This window comes from Colossoma macropomum, unplaced genomic scaffold (assembly GCF_904425465.1).
Source record: "Colossoma macropomum unplaced genomic scaffold, Colossoma_macropomum, whole genome shotgun sequence".
Lineage (NCBI taxonomy): Eukaryota > Metazoa > Chordata > Actinopteri > Characiformes > Serrasalmidae > Colossoma > Colossoma macropomum.
Window position 1 is genome coordinate 2700976 of NW_023494785.1, and position 23135 is coordinate 2724110.

Here is a 23135-nt window from a genome sequence, read left to right on the forward strand (position 1 = left end):
AGTTGGCTGCAAGGGTGTTGCTAGGTCATTGCTATAGTATTTCAGTTGGTTGCTAGGGTATTGCTAGCCCATGCTTTGCTATCCCAGGTGGTTGCTAAGGTGTTGGCAAGCTGTTGCTCTGTATTTCCAGGTGGTTACTAAGGTGATGCTAGGCTGTTGATGTAGTATCCCAGGCAGTTGCTAAGGTGATGCTAGGTCATGCTATGCTATCCCAGGTGGTTGCTAAGGTGATGCTAGGCCATTGCTATAGTATCCCAGGTGGTTGCTGAGCTGTTGCTAAGACATTGCTTCAGTATCCCAGGTGGTTGCTAATATTTTGAATTTTGAATTATTTGAATTTTCTCAACATTCCACCGCTCATTTCCCAAAAATATGCTTGAATGTACAGAAACTGTGAGATTGGTCCCAAAAGCACAAGCACACTATTCCCATAAAGGTTCTCCGATCGTGCAAAGTTTTGTGGTTCTGTCTTGAAAACTGTGATCTGTGTAAACGATACAAAAAAATGTAGAACAGTAAGTGGGCTTTGTCTAGTAAACTTAATATAAAAAAAAAATACAAAAATAGACAAAGTTGCCAACACGCATACAGTATTCCTAAGAATGGGAAAAGTGGTGAAATTACAGCTGCATGCAAAAGTTTGTGCACCCCTAGTCAAATGATGTCGCTTTTCTGTGTGAAAATAAGTAAAAGTTAATTTTAGTATGTTAATAAGTTAACACATCCTCTACAGAGAACACACTTCTGCATATTTTCATGCACAGTTATTGCTTATTTGCTCAATTTAACATATTGGGGAAGAATTAATAAAACATAACGTTGCAAAACAGACATTGTGCAATAAAATTAGTAGAAAAATGGCAGATTTAAGTGTGTTTTCTGTAGAGAACATGTTGCCTTATTTTTTTTCTTAGAAAATCAATAAAAATGTCATTTGATCAGGGGCGTTCAACCTTTTGCATAATGCTTAAGGCCTTTCAGCGGAGCAGTGAAACTGATGTAAAATTAAATAGTCTTGTCATTGTCTGGCTAAAAATAGAGCATTAACAGAGCAGAGGGGACGGCAGTCAGAGTTATACCCTTATAGCAGAGAGGCAGAGGGGTCAGATTGCAGCCATAAACACACACTGTACACAGCTGGAGAAGCACAGCGCTGTAGCTGTAACTGGGCTTTACGTTTAGGAACAGCAGTGAGATTTGGATTGATTACTGATCAACATTGATTTTAAGTCTGTACATGATGGAAATGGTGCTGTACACCATAACTGTCACGCACACGCACAGATATCAGTGTACACTGGCTGGTGTGTGGAGTGAGATTGACAGTGATCCCGTGCAGGATGGATGTAGAGGTGGGGGAGGAGAGACTCTGGGGGGCTGTGGACTGGCTGGGGGTGGGAGGTGGAGGGGTGGGGGATGGAGTGGGGGAAGTGAAGTGGAACCTCTACACAGCAGATATAGCTTTAAGTCTTTTAACTGTGGGTGCATTATCAGTTAGTCTTAGCACTCATTATTTACTAAGAACAGTGAAGGACTGTGTTCAGTGAACTGTGTTAATCAGCAATTACTAAGAATTATTTAGTATCTGCTATTACATTCTTCAATATCTACTATGAATTATTCAGTATCTACTATGAATTATTCAGTATCTACTTTGAATTATTCAGTATCTACTTTGAATTATTTAGTATCTACAATGAATTATTTAGTGTCTATTATGAATTATTCAGTGTCTCCTATCAATTATTCAGTGTCTCCTATGAATTATTCAGCATCTACTATGAATTATTTAGTATCTACTATGAATTATTCTGCATCTACTATGAATTATTCAGTATCTACTTTGAATTATTCAGTATCTACTATGAATTATTCAGTATCTACTGTAAATTATTCAGCATCTACTATGAATTATTCAGCATCTACTATGAATTATTCAGTATCTACTATGAATAATTCAGTATCTACTATAAATTATTCAGCATCTACTATGAATTATTCAGCATCTACTATGAATTATTCAGTATCTACTATGAATTATTCAGCATCTACTATGAATTATTCAGTATCTACTATGAATAATTAAGTATCTACTATGAGTTATTCAGTATCAACTGAATTATTCAGTATCTACTATGAATTATTCAGCATCTACTATGAATTATTCAGCATCTACTATGAATTATTCAGTATCTACTATGAATAATTCAGTATCTACTATAAATTATTCAGCATCTACTATGAATTATTCAGCATCTACTATGAGTTATTCAGTATCGACTGAATTATTCAGTTTCTTCTATGAATTATTCAGTATCTACTATGAATAATTCAGTATCTACTATGAGTTATTCAGTATCGACTGAATTATTCAGTTTCTACTATGAATTATTCAGTATCTACTATGAATAATTCAGTATCTACTATGAATTTTTCAGTATCTACTTTGAAAATAATGTCTGTTATTAGTAAAGTGCTGTTATTATTTGACCGGACACAGTGTGTCGTACAGCACCTATGAATAACTGCAGTGATCTGCTATCTACTATGAAACCTAGTCTTAGTCCTGTAGTTATGAGAGTGAAGTACAGACATCCAGACCCTGAGAGTTTAAGGAGTTAACATCCTACCAGCCTTCATGAGAGGCTCTCAGTCTTGGTTGTGGTGAATCCACAGCCAGGTCTTATGTTATTCAGAAACCCTTAGGAGTGAATAAATCCACTGATGTAAAGAAAACAGAGTGTGGCCTGGTATTAAGGACCACAGTCCAGGACACATTTAGTAGGATACTTCAGCAAGCCTACAATGAATGCAAACCAGTATTGACTGTTAGCGTGATGCTAACTTGTGGTGTTAAGTTTAATTCAATGCCATCCCCTTTTATGTTATGCTCTCGAAGGGTCCTTTAGTGATAGCTCTTACAGTTTATATACAGCTTTGAGCCATGCATGATAAGCATTCTGTGAATTTGCCATTTTACCCAGCAACCCCAGTGTTTGACCGTTTTCTGGTGTCTTTATGGTCTGTAAGTGCACTTAAAGACTATTAGCAGCTATTAGCTTTTTCTAGCGTAGCCGCTGTACTGTCCGTGAGGTATAGTCCCCCGAAGGTCATTTATGATTTCATTAATACAGTATATGATAGCAGCTATATGCTGTAAGCGAGCTTTAAGGCTGTGGAGAAGGTGTCCTCTTCACTGCTGAGTACAGTCGAGTGCACTTGTTTAGCCCGGATATTTAATGCCCTGTTAAGCATTGACTGGTGGCGGGAAACAGCAGTCAGGCCTGAGCAGGGCTCATTAGACTGTTTGGGTTTATCTTCAGCCTTTGAAGCCATTCAAACAGTGTTTAGTGACTCTGCCACTGTTACTGAAAAGCTCCAGTGCTTTCAGCAGCTGTCGGTTAGGGTGGAGCTTTATGACGGGATCGAAAATGCTTTCTTTTCTGCAGAGAGTCAGTGGGTGATGTCTAATCCATCCCCATTCCTCTTTCTCCCTGATCAGAGACTACCAGGGCTGCTGTTATCATATTGGCTTTTTTTTGACCATGAGGTCAGGCCCTGTCGATGACACAGCCATCCCCTGATAGGAAGAGGATAGTGGGCCACTGTTGGCCCACTGATGGCAAAGCTGGTGGAGCACTGGCGTTTTGCTCAGTGTTTTCCTTCACCCTCATAGTGCTGGTAGTATGGTTTAAGTTGGGGAGACCCAGCTAGCTGGTGGAACGGTGCGTGACTAAATAGGGAGGAAAATTAAGGGAAAATTAGGCAAAAAAAAAACAGTACATCGCTTTCTAAAGGGACGAGAGACAGAACTTTCTGCCTGTTCACACCAAGACAACAGTCAGCTTGTTCCGTAGCTGTGCTAGCACAGCTGATTGACTGTTGTTGCTAAGCTATGATAGCACAGCTGATTGACTGTTGTTGCTAAGCTATGTTAGCACAGCTGATTGACTGTTGTTGCTAAACTGTGTTAGCACAGCTGATTGACTGGTGTTGCTAAGCTGTGTTAGCACAGCAGATGGCCTGTTGTTCCTTAGCTGTGCTAGCACAGCTGATTGACTGGTGTTGCTAAGCTATGTTAGCACAGCTGATTGACTGGTGTTCCTTAATTTTATTAGCACAGCTGGTTGACTGGTGTTGCTAAGCTATGTTAGCACAGCTGATTAACTGGTGTTGCCAAGCTATGTTAGCACAGCTGATTGACTGTTGTTGCTAAGCTATGTTAGCACAGCTGATTGACTGTTGTTGCTAAGCTATGTTAGCACAGCTGATTGACTTGTTGCTAAGCTATGTTAGCACAGCTGATTGTTGTTGCTAAGCTATGTTAGCACAGCTGATTGACTGTTGTTGCTACGCTATGTTAGCGCAGCTGATTGACTGTTGTTGCTAAGCTATGTTAGCACAGCTGATTGACTGGTGTTGCTAAGCTATGTTAGCACAGCTGATTGACTGTTGTCGCTTAGTCATGCTAACACAGCTGATTGACTTGTTGCTTAGCTGTGCTAGAAGCACTCAGAAAAGATGTGAACCGACAAGAAGAAGGGCTGTGCACTGCTGTGCACTGTGCCTCATGTTTTCTGCCTTCAGAAAAATATGCAGTGTGAGCCCCACCCTTGGACCAAGTGTTGAAAGCATGTAAAAAAACTAGTGGTAATACTGTCAAACTGAAACTGCACAGTAATATGACTGATTAGATGTTTTTATCCCATTATCGTAAATGTTTATCCATTTCTGGAAAACCTACTTAGTACATAACAAAACATATAAACATATAAAACAAAACATATGAAATTGTGAATTCTGTCAAAGTGATGAGGATAAAGGATATAATGTTGCAGTACAGAATACTGCAATGGCATATTAATACACACTTTTAGCGCAGAAAGCCGCTTTAACCTCCTTATTACGTTAAATAAAATAAAAATCATTGTGTGGTCAGATTTTTCAGATTTTTTCTGCATTATTTGAGTTGGCTGTATGATTTTACTTGTGCATTTAGTTTTTCCAGTGCTTTACCAAATGTTTAAAAAAAATTATGATGACGATGATGCATATAATGGATCATGAAAATGTCCTCAAATAACCTGATATTAAATTTTAGCTATAAATATATATATATATATATATATATATATATGTAAATATATATATATATATATATATAAATATATATATATATATATATATATATATATATATATATATATATATATATATATTTATTAGCCACCTCAACCTCTAACCAGTCACTGAATGTGTCCTACTGTGTGCTGTGAGCATTCTGACTAATCACAGACCCAGATGGGGTTTTTTGGGGTGTTTTGGATGAATTAAGTAATTCTCATGATCCAACAAACATAAATTCTTTGGCAGGCTGATCTCCAACTACAGCGCATCAAGGATTTACTAACGTGTTCCATATTGCAATACTGTCTTAAACAAGCCCTGCCCTATTTTGCCTTGTGGGAAACCCCGGCTGCGTACTAAGGGCCGTTCCATTGATTTATTAGCTAAAGTGAAGTTTATTAGATGAGCCCTTGTGGGGGTGAGGGATCGAGTCACCATACATGAGGACTTCAGCAGCAGAACCTGGACAGAAATCATTGTGACTTGGTGCATTTACCTTTTCAAACCCTAAACAAATGGTTAACAATGCTGTTAATTAGCAGTAAACTACCTTAAAATGCTTAATATTTCATAACCATAACATTCAATTTTCAGTGTTGAGATTGGTCTTTTAAATTACTCCAAGTACATGACAAGCTAAAGGCCACACAGCTGGCAACCACATGGAACAACGGCAGTGCTACACGGTTGTAAAGCAAAATTTTCAGTCATTCATCTCAAGAACATGTACATTCATCTCAAAGAACATTCTACATCACAAGCGCTGCGTCCCAATTGTGCACTTAATACTAATACTAACTAGTGTTTGGGTATGTAGTATAGTCACAAGTGTCAAAGTTGAGTATACTCAAAAATCCACAGTGGAGACTTAGAACCAGTCGATTTTTGAGTGCTTTCTGATTAAGAAATCCTCTCCTCACTTTCTCCCGCATGTGGCTGCATATGTAACATAGACGTGGAACAAAACAGCTGAAACAGGACGGAGCTCTTAATATGTAACAATATTATTGCAATATAATATTTTGTTTGTATCGCGCAGCCCTGCAAACCACCTTCACAGGCTGCTGCTCTGTCCGCTGCAGTGGGATATCATGCTACATGTGGGTGTTTTGTGGGCTGTTTTTGTGCAGCAGTCTTCTCGGTTTGGCCCGAACTGGCCCGAGTTTTAACACACAGCTGTTTCTGTTCACTCCTCACATGCTGGCCTGGCAGTACAGTCTGCGCTTCCTGAGTCAAAAAACATCTCCACCCTTTAAACCCAAGCACATCGCTGCCTGCTCTGCTGGCTGTGGAGCTGCTTTACTGACTGAAACACTTCAGTCTTACAAACCCTACAGCTGGTTTTCAGGCCAGTCTTCATATTCATTTAAATGTCAGTCCCCTCATATAGAAGCTGAGCTCTCAGCTGATCATTTGGAAAAGAAATCAATCGAGGTCCTAATTGAATTCCCTTAAGGACTGTACCATTTCTCTAAGGGGGGGGGCAGTTCACTCGCTGCTAATTGACATTGCTCAGCTAATAAGTGTAGAAGTGGAGACTTCGTCTACCATGAGTTGTCTTTTACTGGTAAAAGCTGAAGAGCGGAGTGATGAATTTGATTAGGCAAGATGGTTCCCATTGGCTATGTGTCTCCAATCTCCACGGTTGCCATGGAACCACAGCGTGGCCGGGAATACAGAAGTAGATGGTGGAGCCTTGCTTTATTGGCAGTGTACATGTGAGACTTCAGATGTTGTTTGTTCAGGTCTCCAGGACCTTCTGTCTATTGATTCACATACAGTGAGGGTTCCTGAATGGTTCTATGCTTAGATATACAGCTGTAGGTTAAATTTGCAATGGGAATAGAACCTTTACATTACATGGAAGTTCTTTAAAATGGTTCTTCAACATTGTAGATCTCATTTACAAAAACCCTTTTAACCTTTTAAACAGTGTGGACCAAACTGTATCCCAATGGGGGGATTGGGAGGTTGGGCAGTTCCCAGTGCACATGTCCATGTTTAGCCTGTGTGTTGCTGTTGTAATTGATTGGATGGCTTCATAGCCTCATTCGCTAGCTTCTCCCCACATAACACACGCAGTGGTTTCAGAGCGTTAGCATTCCCAGTAGCAATCAGTCCATATTTTATACAGCTGACATCACATTTTTGATTAAAACTTTTGGTTTTCTTGGTTTTGTTAAGTTTGCACTCTTGTCTTGGATGTTTTTTGTGTCTTTGTAGCCTCAATACAAGGTTTGTTAGCATTGCCAGCTTCTTCATTTTTCACTTCATCACACACACACATATATATATATATATTTATATATTTATAAATATAATATATATATATATTTATATATTTATATTTACACACACACACATATATATATATATATATATATATATATATATTTTACTAAAGTTCGACTAGCTAGGTTAATTGACCAGCTAGTTTAGTAGTCATGGTTGGGTGGCACCACAGGGATTCCCAAAGGTTGTATGATGTATTTGTGTAAGGCATGCTGGGTATTGTAGTGAGAGAACACTTATGAGTGAAAATGATATAAAATCATGAATTCGGTCAAATTGATGAAGCTGATTAACATGATAAAGAACTCATTAAACTTTAATTTTAGGCCAGAAAGCTCCTTTAACTTTTTAATTAGATTTTACCAGTTACTTAAGTTTAGTTCATTGCATTAAATAATAATAAAGGTCATTTTGAATAGTCCAGTTTTTCAGCTTTTATTGAAGCATTTTTAGGCGTTATTGTTTTGCTGGTGCATTTTGTTCAGTCCAATTTTTACCAAACTAAATATGGTGATATACAAATATAGCTGTATGTAAAAGTTTGGGCGCCTCTGGTCAAAAGATATTATAATAAGTCGACACGTTCTCTACAGAAAACACAGCTCTGCGCAGTTTAATGCACAATAACTGTTTATTTGTTGACTTTAACATATCAGGAAAAAATAAAAGCTAAAATGTAGCTGTGCAAAAGTTGTTGCACATTTTATATGTTATGTTCTTTAATTAAAGTGTTTCCAGTGTGTTGATGTGCAGAAAAATGTGCAGAGAAATGCCATATTTAAGTTCTGTGTAGAGGATGTGTCTCTATTTCACTCAGAAAATCAGCAAATAAAATCATATGTAATTTTATCGGGGTTGTTCAGACTTTCGCGTTCGAATGTCTACCCATCTCTACCTCTAACCCACGTGTCAGGCTTCAGTCCTCGTGGGCCAAAACACTACAGACTTCAGTGAACTGCCTCAATAAACACACCTGATTCAGCTCATCCGCTAAATAGAAAGACCTTCATGAACTGAATTCAGAGTGTTAGATGAGGATAAACGCTGATCTCTGCAGCACTTTGGCCCAGAACGTCCCCAGTTTGACACGCCCAACCAGTTACTGTGAGAATTCTGACCAACCATTAGATCCAGGTTTCTTTGGCCATTTGGAAGCCAACAACAAACATAAATCAGGCCAGTCTCCAACTACATCATGCTTTGTAACAGTTAGTTCTCAATATTTACACAAACGCACTATAAAATTCTGTCTGTAGTGTCGTTGCAGGCCAAATTGCCTCTTTGACATAAGCTAACTTGCGTTTTTAGCATGTATGCTAGCACCGTTCCATGGCCTCCAGCTGAAATGAAGGGCACTCCTTTCAAAATAAAGAAAGAAGTGTGTTCTAGACTGCTTTGTGTTCAGGTGTAGGTTTTGTCTCACTGATGAGTTGCGTGCATGAAGAGTTTCGGTAGGTGGACGTGCCTCAGAAACTCACCGAACGAGCCTGTGAGAGGCGAAAGTTGTTGAAGTGTCAATGCAGAGCTTCCCCTGTGGTGTACAAAGTGAGCCGGTGTAGCCACAGCGCAGCAGCAGGTATTCAGCAGCGTGTGGTCCGCTTCACTGCCAGTAAGCAGGCCAAGGGCTGTGACTTTCATTTAAACTTCCTGTCTTCTTTGGCATTTGACCCAGTTCTCATCATACAAACTGTATGGAGGTTTTTTGTTACCGGTTTGCTTCACCAAAAGGTATGAATCAAGAAATTTTGAACAATCTACACAAGAGCACAACAAGCTCTTTAGCACTGATTGAAAACAATAGCTGGGGATTCAAAAAGTTCAGGCTTGGAGACGTAGCTAAGTGAAGCACTTACTAAGTGAAGGCCGTGTTTATAGGTAACAGTGTGTCATACAGAGCCAGAAACCACACATTCAAGTCCTAACAGCTCCACACAGATGATTTACCATGCTAATCAGGGAGGTATAAGCTTCTTTTGTGTGTTGGCTACATTAGCCTTACAGCTCAACAGGATCAAGCTTCAGACAGCAAACTGACCACATTTCAAGGTAACAGAGGAAAATGGGTGAAAGGTGTTTTACACAACAGTTCAATTTGTGACATTTGACCACCACATGTGTGAGACATCGTCTCCTATCCAGCTCTTCTTTCTCTCTCTGTCATTTTTCTTCCTCTTGGCTTGTATCAGTGTGCCATGCCTGCTTCCTTCAGATACTCAGCCTCTACATGATGCTCTGTGACTCTCGGGGCGTCTGCAAGATGCACTCTTACGATAATGCGAGGAAGCCCGAGAGTAAACACTGAGACTATTTTGCTAGCTGAAAATTTGGCCTGTCTTATCTGTGCACATGTGTGGCTCAGGGCCTTTTCTTCTGAAGTCATCATTTAGGACTTCTATCAAAAACTGTGAGGGCTGTGGGGTGTGTGTGTGTGTGAGTGAGTGAGTGTTTTTGTACATTTTCAGGACAAAACACTCCTGACTTTGTAATAAAATCAGAGAAAAACAGTTTTAACCTACAGAACCAACAAAATACTTATGACTCCATAAAGTGTTTTTTATTTATTTATTTATTTAAAAAAACTTAATGTTTCATTTCATTAGAACTAAATGAGTAAAGAAAAGGGTTAAGATTTAGGATTAGAAGTTTCATGTTACATATAGTGACCATTCTGGACAATTTCTATCGATTCATTCATCACAACATAAAAGAACTAGAGATGGACCGATCAGTGTTTTTGGGACCGATACCAATCGCTGATTGTCTTTCAGCATAATACCAATCATAATAATGATACAGATCGAAGGCTTACATAGTATTACATTTGTGTGCTTACGTCTTTAACATATATGAGACGTGCATATATATACATATGGAACATAATATTATTACATGTTGTTGCTGTCGGGACAAAACCTCATTTGTCCCATTCATTTTTCTGTTTTTCATGTTTTTGACATAATCTGGAAAGGCCAGTTGCCCTTAATGATGTGTGAAAATTCCATAATGAACGGACCAACAGAAATGTTCCAAAATGATTTGGAAAAATAATTTATCCATGATAAATCCATGTTTTTCCCTCGTCCTGTAAAGTTACCTTTTTGGAGATACGAGGTTTTGTTCCGACAGTGGCGATATGTATGCTTACATATATAATACATATGAGACATATTATTTTAACGCATATAAACTTCATATATATAATACATGTGGGACATTAATTTTACACAGTGCTCAGGTATATAATTAATTTGGAACTTACTATTACCTGTAGATTCTTACAAAGTCATATGCAAAGATTTGGTCGCCCCTACGTGTTTTGTTGATATTCTTAATGTAAATAGGTGAACACATCCTCTATGGAGACACACTACTGCACATTTTAATGCACAGTTTCTGCTTATTTACTGAATTTAACATGTTGGAAAAACCAAAAGTTGTGGCACATTTTATGCTGTATATTTAATTTTTTTCCGATATGTAAAGTCGTATAAGTAATATTAGTTCACGTGAGTAAGTGTGAGTATAATTGTTGGGCTTATGTAACAAAGGCTGTGTAAGAGTGACTATAAGCCCACACTGGTTTCTCAATCATTAGCTGCTGTGATATGGAGCCTGCAGCCCACGGCGCTTTTGTTCTGTTTAAAACTCCCGAGTACTTCTGCATTCGCTGCAGGTGACAGCATGCAAGGCCTGAGTGTGTGTTTCCCTCAGCTCAAAGACAAAAAAAGCCCACTTCCTCCGAAACCTCGCGTGTTGCTCAAGATAGACACGGATGTCCACCTCAGAACTTCAACTTCTTAGTCTCACAGGAAGCTGGCAGGGGGCCTACAGAGGCAGATGTTGGTTAACTCTAACATTCCGACTGTGGGCCATTCAGCGTTTTCACGTTTGTCTCATTTAACCGATTAAACTCGTATTCCAGAGTCGTTGCTGAGCGTTTCTGTCCACGCTGGTCAGTAAAATGGGTCGAGTTTCCTATCACTGTGTAAAAGAAGCTCCATGCCACCTTTATTGTTGGATGCACTGCGATAGTTCAGCAATTCCCATCGCTATGGAAACACTTATTATTGATTTGTTTCTTCAGGGTAACAATAACAGCACACTGAATTTTGGAATATACAGCCGTGTGCAAAAGTTTGGGCACCCTAGGCTACATTACACACAAGTGAAAATAAGGACACAACTCAGTTCTGTACAGTCGCTGTTTATTTGCTGAATTTAACAAATTGGGAAGAAAAAATTGTGGCCTGTGCAGAAGTTATGGCACATTTTATATTCATGCGTTCTTGTTTTTCCTGATGTGTTAAACTAAGCATAAAAATAGAAATTACGCAGTACATTTTTAATTAAGCCATAATTAAGTTCTCTGTAGAGAATGTGTCTATATTTGTATTCTGATGTTCAGAAATGTAGTTTGTGAAACAAACAAAATAAAAGTTTTTAAGAATTTTTCTTTGTTAGATCACATTCTTTACATATTTCACATAAAAGCAGCGTCAGCACTGAGAAATTTCGCTGTTTAGGCAGAAAAACAGATAACATGGCAGAAAAAGCTGAGCTTTTGGGTCAGCATTAAAGGGCTAACTGAATGAGGTAGTGCTGTAGAGATGACTGATTTTTCAGGCTTTCTGCAGATCTTTGTGACAGAGGAGACGGTCAGAGTGTGTAACAGGATGTCCATTAAGATCATTATCATAAGACCGCTGGCTGACCAGGAACCCACACAGCTGGTCTGCAAATTAAAATTTCCTGATGCTAATCTCTCACTTCACAGCACCACAGAGTGTAGCATAAAAAAGAGGAATCCCACTAAAACAGACAGGGTTAAAGGGGAATTACACCCGGTTTGTTTTACTTTCTGCACAATGCAGTGTGTGAGATGTAAACAGAGATTCAGAGCAGTTTGGTGTGAAATGGTTCAGATTTCTTTACAGTGGTGGTGATAGGAACCAGGGACTTGTCTACCTCTCTATCTGTTGGTCTGTCTGTCTGACTATCTATCTATCTCTCTATCTATTTGTCTATCTTTCTGTCTATCTGTCTATCTATCTGTCTGTCTTGTCTGTCTGTCTGTCTATCTATCTATCTATCTATCTGTCTATCTGTCTGTCTGTCTGTCTGTTTGTCTGTCTGTTTGTCTGTCTGTCTGTTTGTCTGTCTGTTTGTCTGTCTGTCTGTTTGTCTGTCTGTTTGTCTGTCTGTCTGTTTGTCTGTCTGTTTGTCTGTCTGTCTGTCTGTCTGTTTGTCTGTCTGTTTGTCTGTCTGTCTGTCTGTCTGTTTGTCTGTCTGTTTGTCTGTCTGTTTGTCTGTCTGTCTGTTTGTCTGTCTGTTTGTCTGTTTGTCTGTCTGTCTGTCTGTCTGTTTGTCTGTCTGTCTGTCTGTCTGTCTGTCTGTTTGTCTGTCTGTCTGTTTGTCTGTCTGTTTGTCTGTCTGTCTGTCTGTCTGTCTGTTTGTCTGTGTATCTCCCTGTTCCCTGTTCACTCTTTATGAGGGGGTCTCTGAAGCTCAGTGTTCTGTTAATTAACATGCTGTTATGAAACACTGAGAAATGGGATTATTAGGTCTGTAATCACTCAGAACAGGAATTGAGATGCTAAGACTTGTAATGCATGATCCACAGTTTGCTGATATCCTGTGTTCTGATTTTATGATGTAAATAACGAGCCGGCCGAGTACCTGAGCGCCGCATCCGAATGCTGTCTGCACACCCACGCAAGAGCTAGACCTTCACACCAGCCAGTTTCATATCAGTGCCTTTATGTAGACCACAAGACGTGAGCTTTGGGCAGAGAGTGAGTTAACAGTGCTATTGTCTTGGTTGCTTAAAGCTTTTAAAATGACTAAACAAATAACAAAATCAGCCATTCAGAATTGGTGTCAGGCTCTAAAGCCATGATCAGTACACATCTTCAGTCCAAGGTTTATCTGTTCATCTGTGTGTATTTACGCTCTGGCACATTTTAATAACACCCAGACCAGTTTATATTTAAATGTTGTGCAATCAATCTGTAGCTCGCCTGAATCTGAGCGGCCCACTGAGTCGCTTTTGTACGTAGCATAGCAAGAAACATCTGAACTGCTTTTGAATCAGTGTCAAATTCAGTGGAAATTACTTTCCGCTCTCTCTCTCAAGCTCTGATAGATGGTATTAGATCTCTAACAAACATCTAACAGAAAAAACATAACAATACTTTGAATGGAAAAGTCAAAATACTTCAAAACAGTAGCTTGTCCAATAAGACAATTCAGAGATTTTACCTTCAAAACTACACATGCAAAGGAAATTGAGCTCTAATTTTTCTGTAAAGTCATTTTTTTAGAACGAAAACTTCAAAACTGCATATCTAGAACTCGAGGGATGTGCACAGGCACTCGAGTATTTGAAAACAGAATTCACTGTTTCAGTATTCAGTGCAGAAAGTCTGGTCAACAGTTCAGTGAAAGGCCATGAGGTTTCTAACAGAGCAAGAAGGTTCAACAATTTTGCTTATATTTGCGATTAAGTAAGAATATTACAGTACAATAAAACGTGAAGGCCTTAATAAGCCTGAGAAGTCAGAGCTAGGATAGCTGTAGGCTGGTGTTAGCTAGAACCCAGTACAGTCAAAACATATCTCTCTGTCCTTTCTGTTACCTCCACACTCTCATACTTCGGAACATCATCCACTGAGAAGAAAAACAAAACTACACGGGTTGTAAATCTCTGGTTTTAGCGTTAGCTCCTTCGCTCTTTTAAGGCATTTGCGATCTCAGAGAAAATTTCCCTTGGTTGGTTTTGGAAAATGAAACTTTTTTTTAACGTACTCCTCTCTGAGCTGCTGAAGTTTCATTAATGCTACTGATTTTTAGCCTGATAACACCGGCGCACCAGTTAGCATGCTTGTATATTATGATACGGTAAAGCGTTAACTGAATATCTGTTCCCTCTCTTGGATACCTGAATATGAAAGTCGGAGGACACATATCTAAACTGCATCACATCTACTTGGTTAAAGATTAGCTGGCATTAGCTGTTTGACTGGGTCACTAAATGCTAGAAACGAAAATCTAATTGTAAATTATGTTAGCTGAAGTGCCTGTTTCACTGGTTTTAGTTTAGCTCCTAAAAGCTGGCGCTGAAGTACTGAAACACATTAGCTGAAATGTCTGTATCAGTGTTCTCTGTTCCTGGAAGCTAAAAGATTTCTAGTTTCTAGAACAGGGCTGCCCAAAGTGTGGCCTGTGGGCCAAAACTGGTCCATGTGGGTGTTTGATTTGCCCAGGAGGTTAGCCCGCTCCACCCCCTCACCCAATCAGAGAACGCATTTTTATATTAAATATAACTTATCACAGTTTTATTTTCCATTTAAAAATAGCACTTTAATAACAAAACATATAAATGTTATTTGATAATTTTTTAAAAATGTTTAGAAACAACATTTGTATATTTGTTTTCTTGTTTAATAATAACAATAAAAAAAACAATGTAGAGCAAAATATATATATATACATATATATAATCACTGTTGTCAGAACGAAACCTCATATCTCCAAAATGGTAACTTTACAGGAGAAGGAAAAAACATACTTTACTTTTCATGTAATTCAATGGAACCAGATTTTTTTCCAAGTCATTTTGGGCCGTTTCTGTTTGTCCATTTATCATGAAATTTACACACAATATAAAGGACAACAGGTATTTTCAAATTATGTCAAAAACTGAAAAACCACAAAATTGGAGATACGAGTTTTTGTTTCCACAACAGTGAGATACACATACATTCACATACATACACATACATACACATACATATAACAAAATATCAAATGTCCATACAAGTTTATCTAAACATGAGTTTTCAGGAACTTTTTGAAGCATTCTGAAATAGGAGCATTCTTAATCGCATCCGGTAGGAAATTCCATAATCGAGATGCTCTACGGGAGAAACCTGTATTGGCCTTAGATTTCAGTTTTCAGGGAGGCTGCTGTAGAGTGACGGAACGTACAGAGCGTAAAGAACGAGAGGGGATGTAAAGCTTCACCAGTTCTCAGAGGTAAACTGGAGCTGTTCCAGGAATCACTTCGTGTGTTAAGTAAGGGTTTTAAAATCAGTACTTGCATAGACAGGAAGCCGGTGTAGCTCCACCAGTGCAGACGTTATATGAGCGCGAGGTGACGTATAAGTGGCAGCACAGTTTTGCACATACTGAAGCTTCTGGAAAGGGATTTTGCAGTTAAACCAGCAAAAAGAGCATAACAGTAGTCCAACCTGCATGAAATGAATGCATGTACAAGTTTCTCAGCATCAGAAGGTAAACAAATTGACCTAAACCTAAAATATTAAGAAGACAGTGAAAGGAGGTAAGATTTAAACCAAGTGTGTACGGTAACAGATACTCCCAGACATATTTCCACCCGGTCTAACAGGAAAGTGGGACAGACCCTAACACACGCAGCGATAAGGTTTAACAGAATAAGGATGTTAATGGCTCCAGAGTCAACTGACGCCAGGAGATCATTCACAACCCTCGCCAAGGCAGTTTCAGTACTGTGCCCAGCTCTGAAATCAAACGGTTAAAACCAGCTGATAGTCTGTTAGACCATCTGCAGCACATCCTGATTTTTTGGAACTGCTGTGATCGAAGCTAGTTTCAGTTCAGATGGGACAAAGCCAGTAATAAGAGGGGAGTTGACAATAGAAGTAATAAAAGGACTGAAAACAGGCAAAGATTTTTTAAAAGAAATTTGTAGGAATAGGGTCAAAAATACAAGCAGTGGATCAGTTTGTAGACATACTGCATAGTTACTGTCGTGAAACTAAGAAGAGTTGCTGAAGGAGGATAAGAAGGGCTAATATGTGTATATATATATATATATATATACACCGATCAGGCATAACATTATGACCACCTCCTTGTTTCTACACTCGTTGTCCATTTTATCAGCTCCACTTACTATATAGGTGCACTTTGTAGTTCTACAGTTACAGACTGTAGTCCATCTGTTTCTCTGATACTTTGTTAGCCCCCTTTTACCCTGTTCTTCAGTGGTCAGGACCCCCATGGACCCTCACAGAGCAGGTACTATTTGGGTGGTGGATCATTCTCAGCACTGCAGTAACACTGACGTGGTAGTGGTGTGTTAGTGTGTGTTGCGCTGGTTTGAGTGGATCAGACACAGCAGACTAGAAGCACTGATATGGTCCAAATAATCCATAAAAACATTAGAAATGTCTTACATTGTTTAGTAGTAGAGTAGATCAGACTGATGAATTATTGGAATACAGCTGTTTATTAGTAGTACTGAACAGCCTTTTAGGGTTAGCAGATCGATTATTTACTAAATGAGAATAATAAGATGCCCTTACAGATTTACATGACATATTGTAGTCCACTCATGCAGTGTTATATGTACTGTGCAGATACATTTTTCGTTCATTGTTCATTTTTCGTTCATTGTTTTTGTACAATGCAAATATTCCTCAAAGGTACAACAGTGGATTTAAGGTCTGATTGTGAACCTTAAATAAGTTTTTTTCCAGGTGAAAAGTTCATATTTGTACCTTTTCATTAGCTTATGTTTTAAACCATAAAATAAAATAAAAATAAAATTTTAAAGCTAGAACTAAAAGTACTAAAATGCATCAGAAAAAACAGCAGTGTCAGTAGTTTTTATGTTGCTAAGAGTTCTAAGTTTTCAGTGACAGGAGGTTTTACTGCGCCAGTGACAGTCTGTACCTCTTTTTCTAAAAGAGTGCTCATCATATAATTGTTTATGAGCTTTGGCCCCCAACACAAGAACGTTCAGCACCCCTTTTCTACAACTTTAAAGGTAGAACTAAAGCTAAAATGCATTAGCAGAAATGCTAAGAGTTCAAAGTTTTTGCTAAAGCTAACAGTTTGTACTGAAATGCATTGCCTGAATTTTCTGTTACTGGTTCCTGTTTGCTGTTGCTAAAAGCTGATGATTAACAATAATGATGCATTCACTAAAATCTGTGTCACTGGTCTTTCTTTCTAGTTCCTATGCTTGAAGAACATCAGGACGTTCCTGGGTGCCTGTTCTGAGGTGTTCAGTATGAAGAAGAGTGAGCTGTTTGAGGCCTTTGACCTGTTTGATGTGCGGGATTTCGGCAAGGTAAGCCCCCTTTAGCTTCCCTTAAAGCTTGGATGATGGGAACCACAGTGAACAGTGGACATTGTAGCTTACGGATGTGTTGGCCTGGGTGCTCAACCTGGAGATCAGCAGGATTTAACTCTACAGCTTTTATTTGCTGTTATTAAATATAATTATACAATTATGTTGTTAGTTATGTAATGAATTAGATTCATGGTGATTTGCAGTCTGTATGGTCATGTAGTTTGCACGTCTGGCTTTTTTTCCATTTATTTAAATATTTAAATGTGAAAAACAGTGACTTTTCATCAAATTCAAATCATAATAAAATATCTCCTCTTCCACTTACAAACACAAATGTGCTTGAAAGGGTATAATCTGCGCTTCCACACTGTTTCTCTGATTGTGTCAGTGAGCTATGCGTCAGAAATAGTTCATATAAAATTTAGTAGTATCAAACTTTTTTAATGTATTTTCTTTGTTTGACACTTCAGACTGTGTGTAGTGGTGCAGGTTGAAGCCTGGCTTTAGCACACAGTTGGCTTCACAGCTGTAGCCCTCGCTTTCCAATACAGCTTTTGGAGGGAAGGTTTCATTGATGGCTCTGTTGCTAATACCAGTGTTATTTCCAGCTAAAGCCACGGTGAATTTGTTTATCACCGAAGGACATTGAGTCTGGAGTATCATTTACAGAGCACAGCACTGATGCAGCAGTGTCAGTAATATCAGCAGTGGAGGAGGCCTTCACTGCACAGAGCTTACAGGAGAACTATGAGTAAATCAACGAGCAGCAAACCAACAAAAGAAGCTCCAGTTCCACTCAGGAGCCTCTGCTGTAACATGAATCCCTATGCTGTATGAACGAGAGTGAGAGGCTACAAAAAGTCAGTGATCAAAACACTTTTCAGACTTTTAAATGATCTTAGACTTTAGATTAAAATCCTTTTGCTTTGAGTGACCCTATACCGTAGTTATGATTATTTTATTAAGACAAATTATTGAACGTTACATTCTGTTATTACTAAACCAAACATAACACTCCAAAAAATGTAGTTTTCCTAGGGACTTTTTCGGTACTGACAATTTTTGCTCATTTTGAGCTCAAAAACACAGCCAGTGCATGACCAGCAAACACAGCCTTGAGCAGTTTTACACACTTAAAATCATCGCATTTTTCATTAAAACACAAAAAGTACTGAACTGCAGAAAATCTGTGTTTCGGTAGTGACTATTCTTACTGTTCCACACTGATTTTTAGACTTTGGGACACATTTACTTGCTAAGGACTAAAACTAAGAACTGTGTAGTGACAAGAAAACACAGGGCAGCACTTTTTCATAGCTTTTTTAATTCAAAAATTTAACTCTTGAAAAAGATCTCAACTTCACTTTAAAAGAAAACAAAAAGATATTAAAAAACATAAGAATTACTTTCACAAGTGTAAATTTGGGGGTTAGGGGTTTGGGCCAGCCAAACTCACCTAATTTGTATATGTTTAGCTTATTACTATCTCTATTAATGCCTTGAGTCTGAATAGATCAGGACATATTCTTTGGATAAGGTCTGAATACTTCATTGTTTTTTTTTAGAGTTTTTAGGGTGGGGCCACAGTTTGAACTCATTTAGTGATGACCTATACATAATAGGTACAAATATGATTGTATATGTGATATTTTTGATATAATCGCTCATCTCTCACTGGACGTCGGTGCTGAAAATGGGAAACTGTGTTAATTCTGTGGACATCAAGTTCAGGTTTGTGTGAAGTCAATTCAAAATGCAATCAAAATAATGTTATTGAAATTATTGAAAGTAATAAATAAGATTATTTGTATACAGATACAACAAAATACACAACATTTTTGGAACAAAGTCTCTCTTTAGGGTTTGGGCAAATAATACTTGTGATAAATCACAATTAACCACACAAAGTAATGTGATTAACTTCAATTCATTCTTTTAGATGTCTGACAGCCTTAATAAATTACAGCCTGGCTTTTATTGTCGCCTTCTAAGGGTTAATTCCAACACTGATCACACGATGCAGTCTCCAGGAATGTCTGGTTATTTGGTGTTTTCTCGCCCAGAAACTCGGCTCCTCGCGTGCTGTGTGTGGTTCAAGCTTTGGACTGTGTGGATATGTGTGAAACGTGGCAGGAGTGTCGGGGGAGTTTCCACTTGTTAAATAAAGCTAATAGTCTGAGCTGGCTGTTTTTTAATGGGCTTTAAAAGGCCGTCGGTTCGTTGTTGGTGAGTGATGATGCAGCACTGTGTACGCGTATGTGTAGTCTGGCTGTGCTGTAGAGTCTGAGGCTCATCCCCACCCCGCTGCTCCGCCAGCCCTCAGCACTGTGGCTTTAATTAAGGATCAGTGCAGAGCGGCAGGGTGACGGGACGTCCCACTGAGATGGGGGGTTTGTGGCTTCTGCCTGACTTTGATGGGGCTGTGCTGAGTATTAGTTTACAGTACAGTGCAAAAGTCACAGACCACCCCTTCTTCCATTTCATTTCCAGTCAAAACAGCAGGAAACATTTGTTTAACATAAAATTACACAAAAGTCTCCACAATGAAATATAATATCTATTTCTTCAACTTTATTCCAGCTTCCATTCTTTTCAGGAGACTCCCTTCCAGTTTTTCAGGGATATCTTTCCTCCAAAGCTCAGTCTTAGAAGTTGGAAACCCATTCAGTGGTGTTGAGGTCTGGACTCTGGGGTGGTCAGTCCGTTGTTCAGCTTCTTTGTTTGGTGTGTCCGTCTCCTTTTTTCAGTGAGGTTCTTCTTGATCAGCTACACATCCTTTCAGACCCACAGCGCTGAGTTGTCTTCTCACAGTGGAAGGATGGACAGAAACACCTGTGGATGTTTTCAGATCTGAAGCAGCTTGATTTTCTCCTCTCTCTCAGAGACGAAAGCTTTAAGTGCTGTTTATCTGATGGGGGCAGTTTTGAGGTCGACCAGGTCTTCCAGGTGGTTGTTAGGAGTCACATTCTCTCTGTAGCTTTTAATAATTTTTTAAACTGCAGTTTTGGAAACTCCTGTTGTTTTTATAGGCTTTCCTCTTTTTATGTAAGTGAACAATCTTACATCCAATCTCCTCAGAAATAACCTGAAAAAATGAGTGTCTTAAATAAGGCTCTCTTCTCCGTCTCATGTTTCACATGCTGTTAGTCATTAGTCTCACAAGCCAGACGTCTGCCAGTCGTCAGAGAGTCATGTGTATTTTGTCCCTTAAAGTGAACAAGAATCGCCTAGTTGCCGTTTGACTGGCATGCAAAATGGGTGATAGGCCATTATATGATGTAAACATATGAATATGAATATATTTCTGTACTTTTATTGTTGCTCTGATGAAACATATCAACGAGTCATTTCCATAGTGTTGTGAATGGTTCTGAATATGTGCTTTGAAACTCTCAGTGCGACAATAAATGCAGCTTGGAGCTTCTTTTATACAGTGATAGGAAACAAAGTAGCACATGCAAAGCTTGAGTTCCACATACTGACCTATTTTACTGACCAATGTGGGCATGAACGCTTACCAGCTCTAGGGCCTGATTTTATATGTCATTGGGTTGATTGTATTTTAGGAAAACCACCATTCAATGAGTGGTAGCAGAAAAAAATACTATATATATATATATATATATATATAAACACAAAGGATGGACAGGTATGGGAACAATGCTGATGTACATATTTGCCTGTAATGGTGTGTGCTACATAAACATTTATAAAATGTAGATACTGGGGCTAAATGTACTTATTAACAGATAACTATGACAGTCATTTCTGTAGGATTACAGTAAAATTACAGTAAAATTAACAAAATGCTTTAATTTTAGTGCTCTAACTCAGCACCAATAAACATTCTGCTCTTCCAGAATACAATGAATACATAATCGGCCATCTAAACATCCACACATCTGTCCAGTGGTGATAATTTTAAGCTGATAGCTGCCGATACTGATATGATTCTGATATCATTGTAAATTCCTACACAGAATAATTAATACAGAACCATAATAAAGAAGATAACCAATGGGGTGCTGCATCTCTCCAGCATGTTATTGTCACTCACTTCATTGATCTCTGAAAGGGTCTTTGATACGTTGATGCAGGTCTCTGAAAGCAATTGTATGTGAGTAGAATGACCTTTGAACTGGGCAGCTGTGTGTCCCCAGGCCTGTTAGAAGCTCCTCTGATCGAAGTTGATCACTGAGCCTCAGACTCCAGCTGGACACTGCATTCAGAGAGGATGACCTTTTACCCCTTGGTCACTTTACTGGACTGTGATGGCCTGCACTACAGCATAATTGTGGCAGAAACTTTATTTGTGTAACTTGAGCCAAACTCAGATAAACAGTGCTGGATAATCAGTAGTGAAATATAGGAGTGAAGGCAGTGAAGTTCCAGCAACACTGTGGAATAAAGTTAAAACACTTTGAATAACTTCCTTTTTTGTGATTTACAGTAGCCACGTTTGCATGCAGCCTAATAATCTGTTTATAATCTGACTAATAGCTCAATTGAAATAGAATATGTCCACTTATACACCTCTGTCGGAATAGTCTAGTCTGATTGAGGCCATTCGGAATACAGTTCCTATCCGATTGAACGAGGTGGGTAATCCTGTAAATAGTTTATGCTCTGATCTTTAAAAGACGGCGGTGGGACGGACGTCCAGCTTATGTGTCTCAGAACACGACGTCTTCCTCTCGGCCTTCTTTAATAAGGACATGTGAAGGACGTTTTCCTGAGTCTGACATCATTTTAAAGTGATTAAAAACACAAGCGCTGCTCACTGCTGCTCATCTCACTCTGACTGGACGTGATGCTGGTTGTCATGGTAACATTTACAGTAGGTGGTTCTCTACGCATGCACGTAATTTTGGATCGGATTACTCGTAGTGTTCATGTAAACAGAGATTTTCATCAGATTGCTGAGTAGAATGAGAATAAACGTCTCAGGTTTAATCTATAATTAGAATGAATTAAATCAGGTTGGAGAAAATCTTTGCCTGTAAACACAGACAATGTTGAGAGTGGGCTTTACACATACAGGAAATATCAAGGCTATATTATTAATACCAACTTAAGTAGAGAAATAAAAACATACTTTCCATCATACATCAGCTGTTATTGTTTTCAAAACTTTGTTACATTAAAAATCATTGCAAATGAATATACAGCATATTGGAATTTAACTCTTTGAATGATGATGCAAAAGTACACAGTTCAGATATAGCTTAGCCTTGACTGGGGTGGGCGATACTGTAAAAGTAGATTTTCACAATACTATCACGATAATTTGAGACATTATTATGATGTAAGATATGAAAAAATAAGATTATTCATAATTATTTAAATGCAATTACGTACACTGTATGATCAAAAGTATGTGGACGCCTGACCATCTCACCTATATGAGCTTGTTGGTCGTCTCATTCCAAAACCATGGGCATTAATATAGAGTTGGGCCCCTTCGTATCACAGAGAACATCTGTGAGGTCAGACACTGATGTTGGACGAGAGGGCCTGGCTCACAATCGACGTTCCAGTTCATCCCAAACGTGTTCAGTGGGGTTAAGGTCAGGGCTCTGTGCAGGCCACTGGAGTT

The 23135-nt window shown here is 38.7% G+C and overlaps 1 protein-coding gene across 2 annotated transcripts in view; it reads left to right on the forward strand.

Moving 5' to 3' along the window:
• Window positions 1-23135, forward strand: part of LOC118815357 (guanine nucleotide exchange factor VAV3) — a 176535-nt gene that overhangs the window by 22059 nt on the left and 131341 nt on the right. For both annotated transcript variants that reach the window (XM_036581429.1, XM_036581420.1), the window contains exon 2: window positions 17420-17536. In XM_036581429.1, the coding sequence (XP_036437322.1) occupies window positions 17420-17536 (117 nt within the window). The remainder of the gene's footprint in view (window positions 1-17419; window positions 17537-23135) is intronic.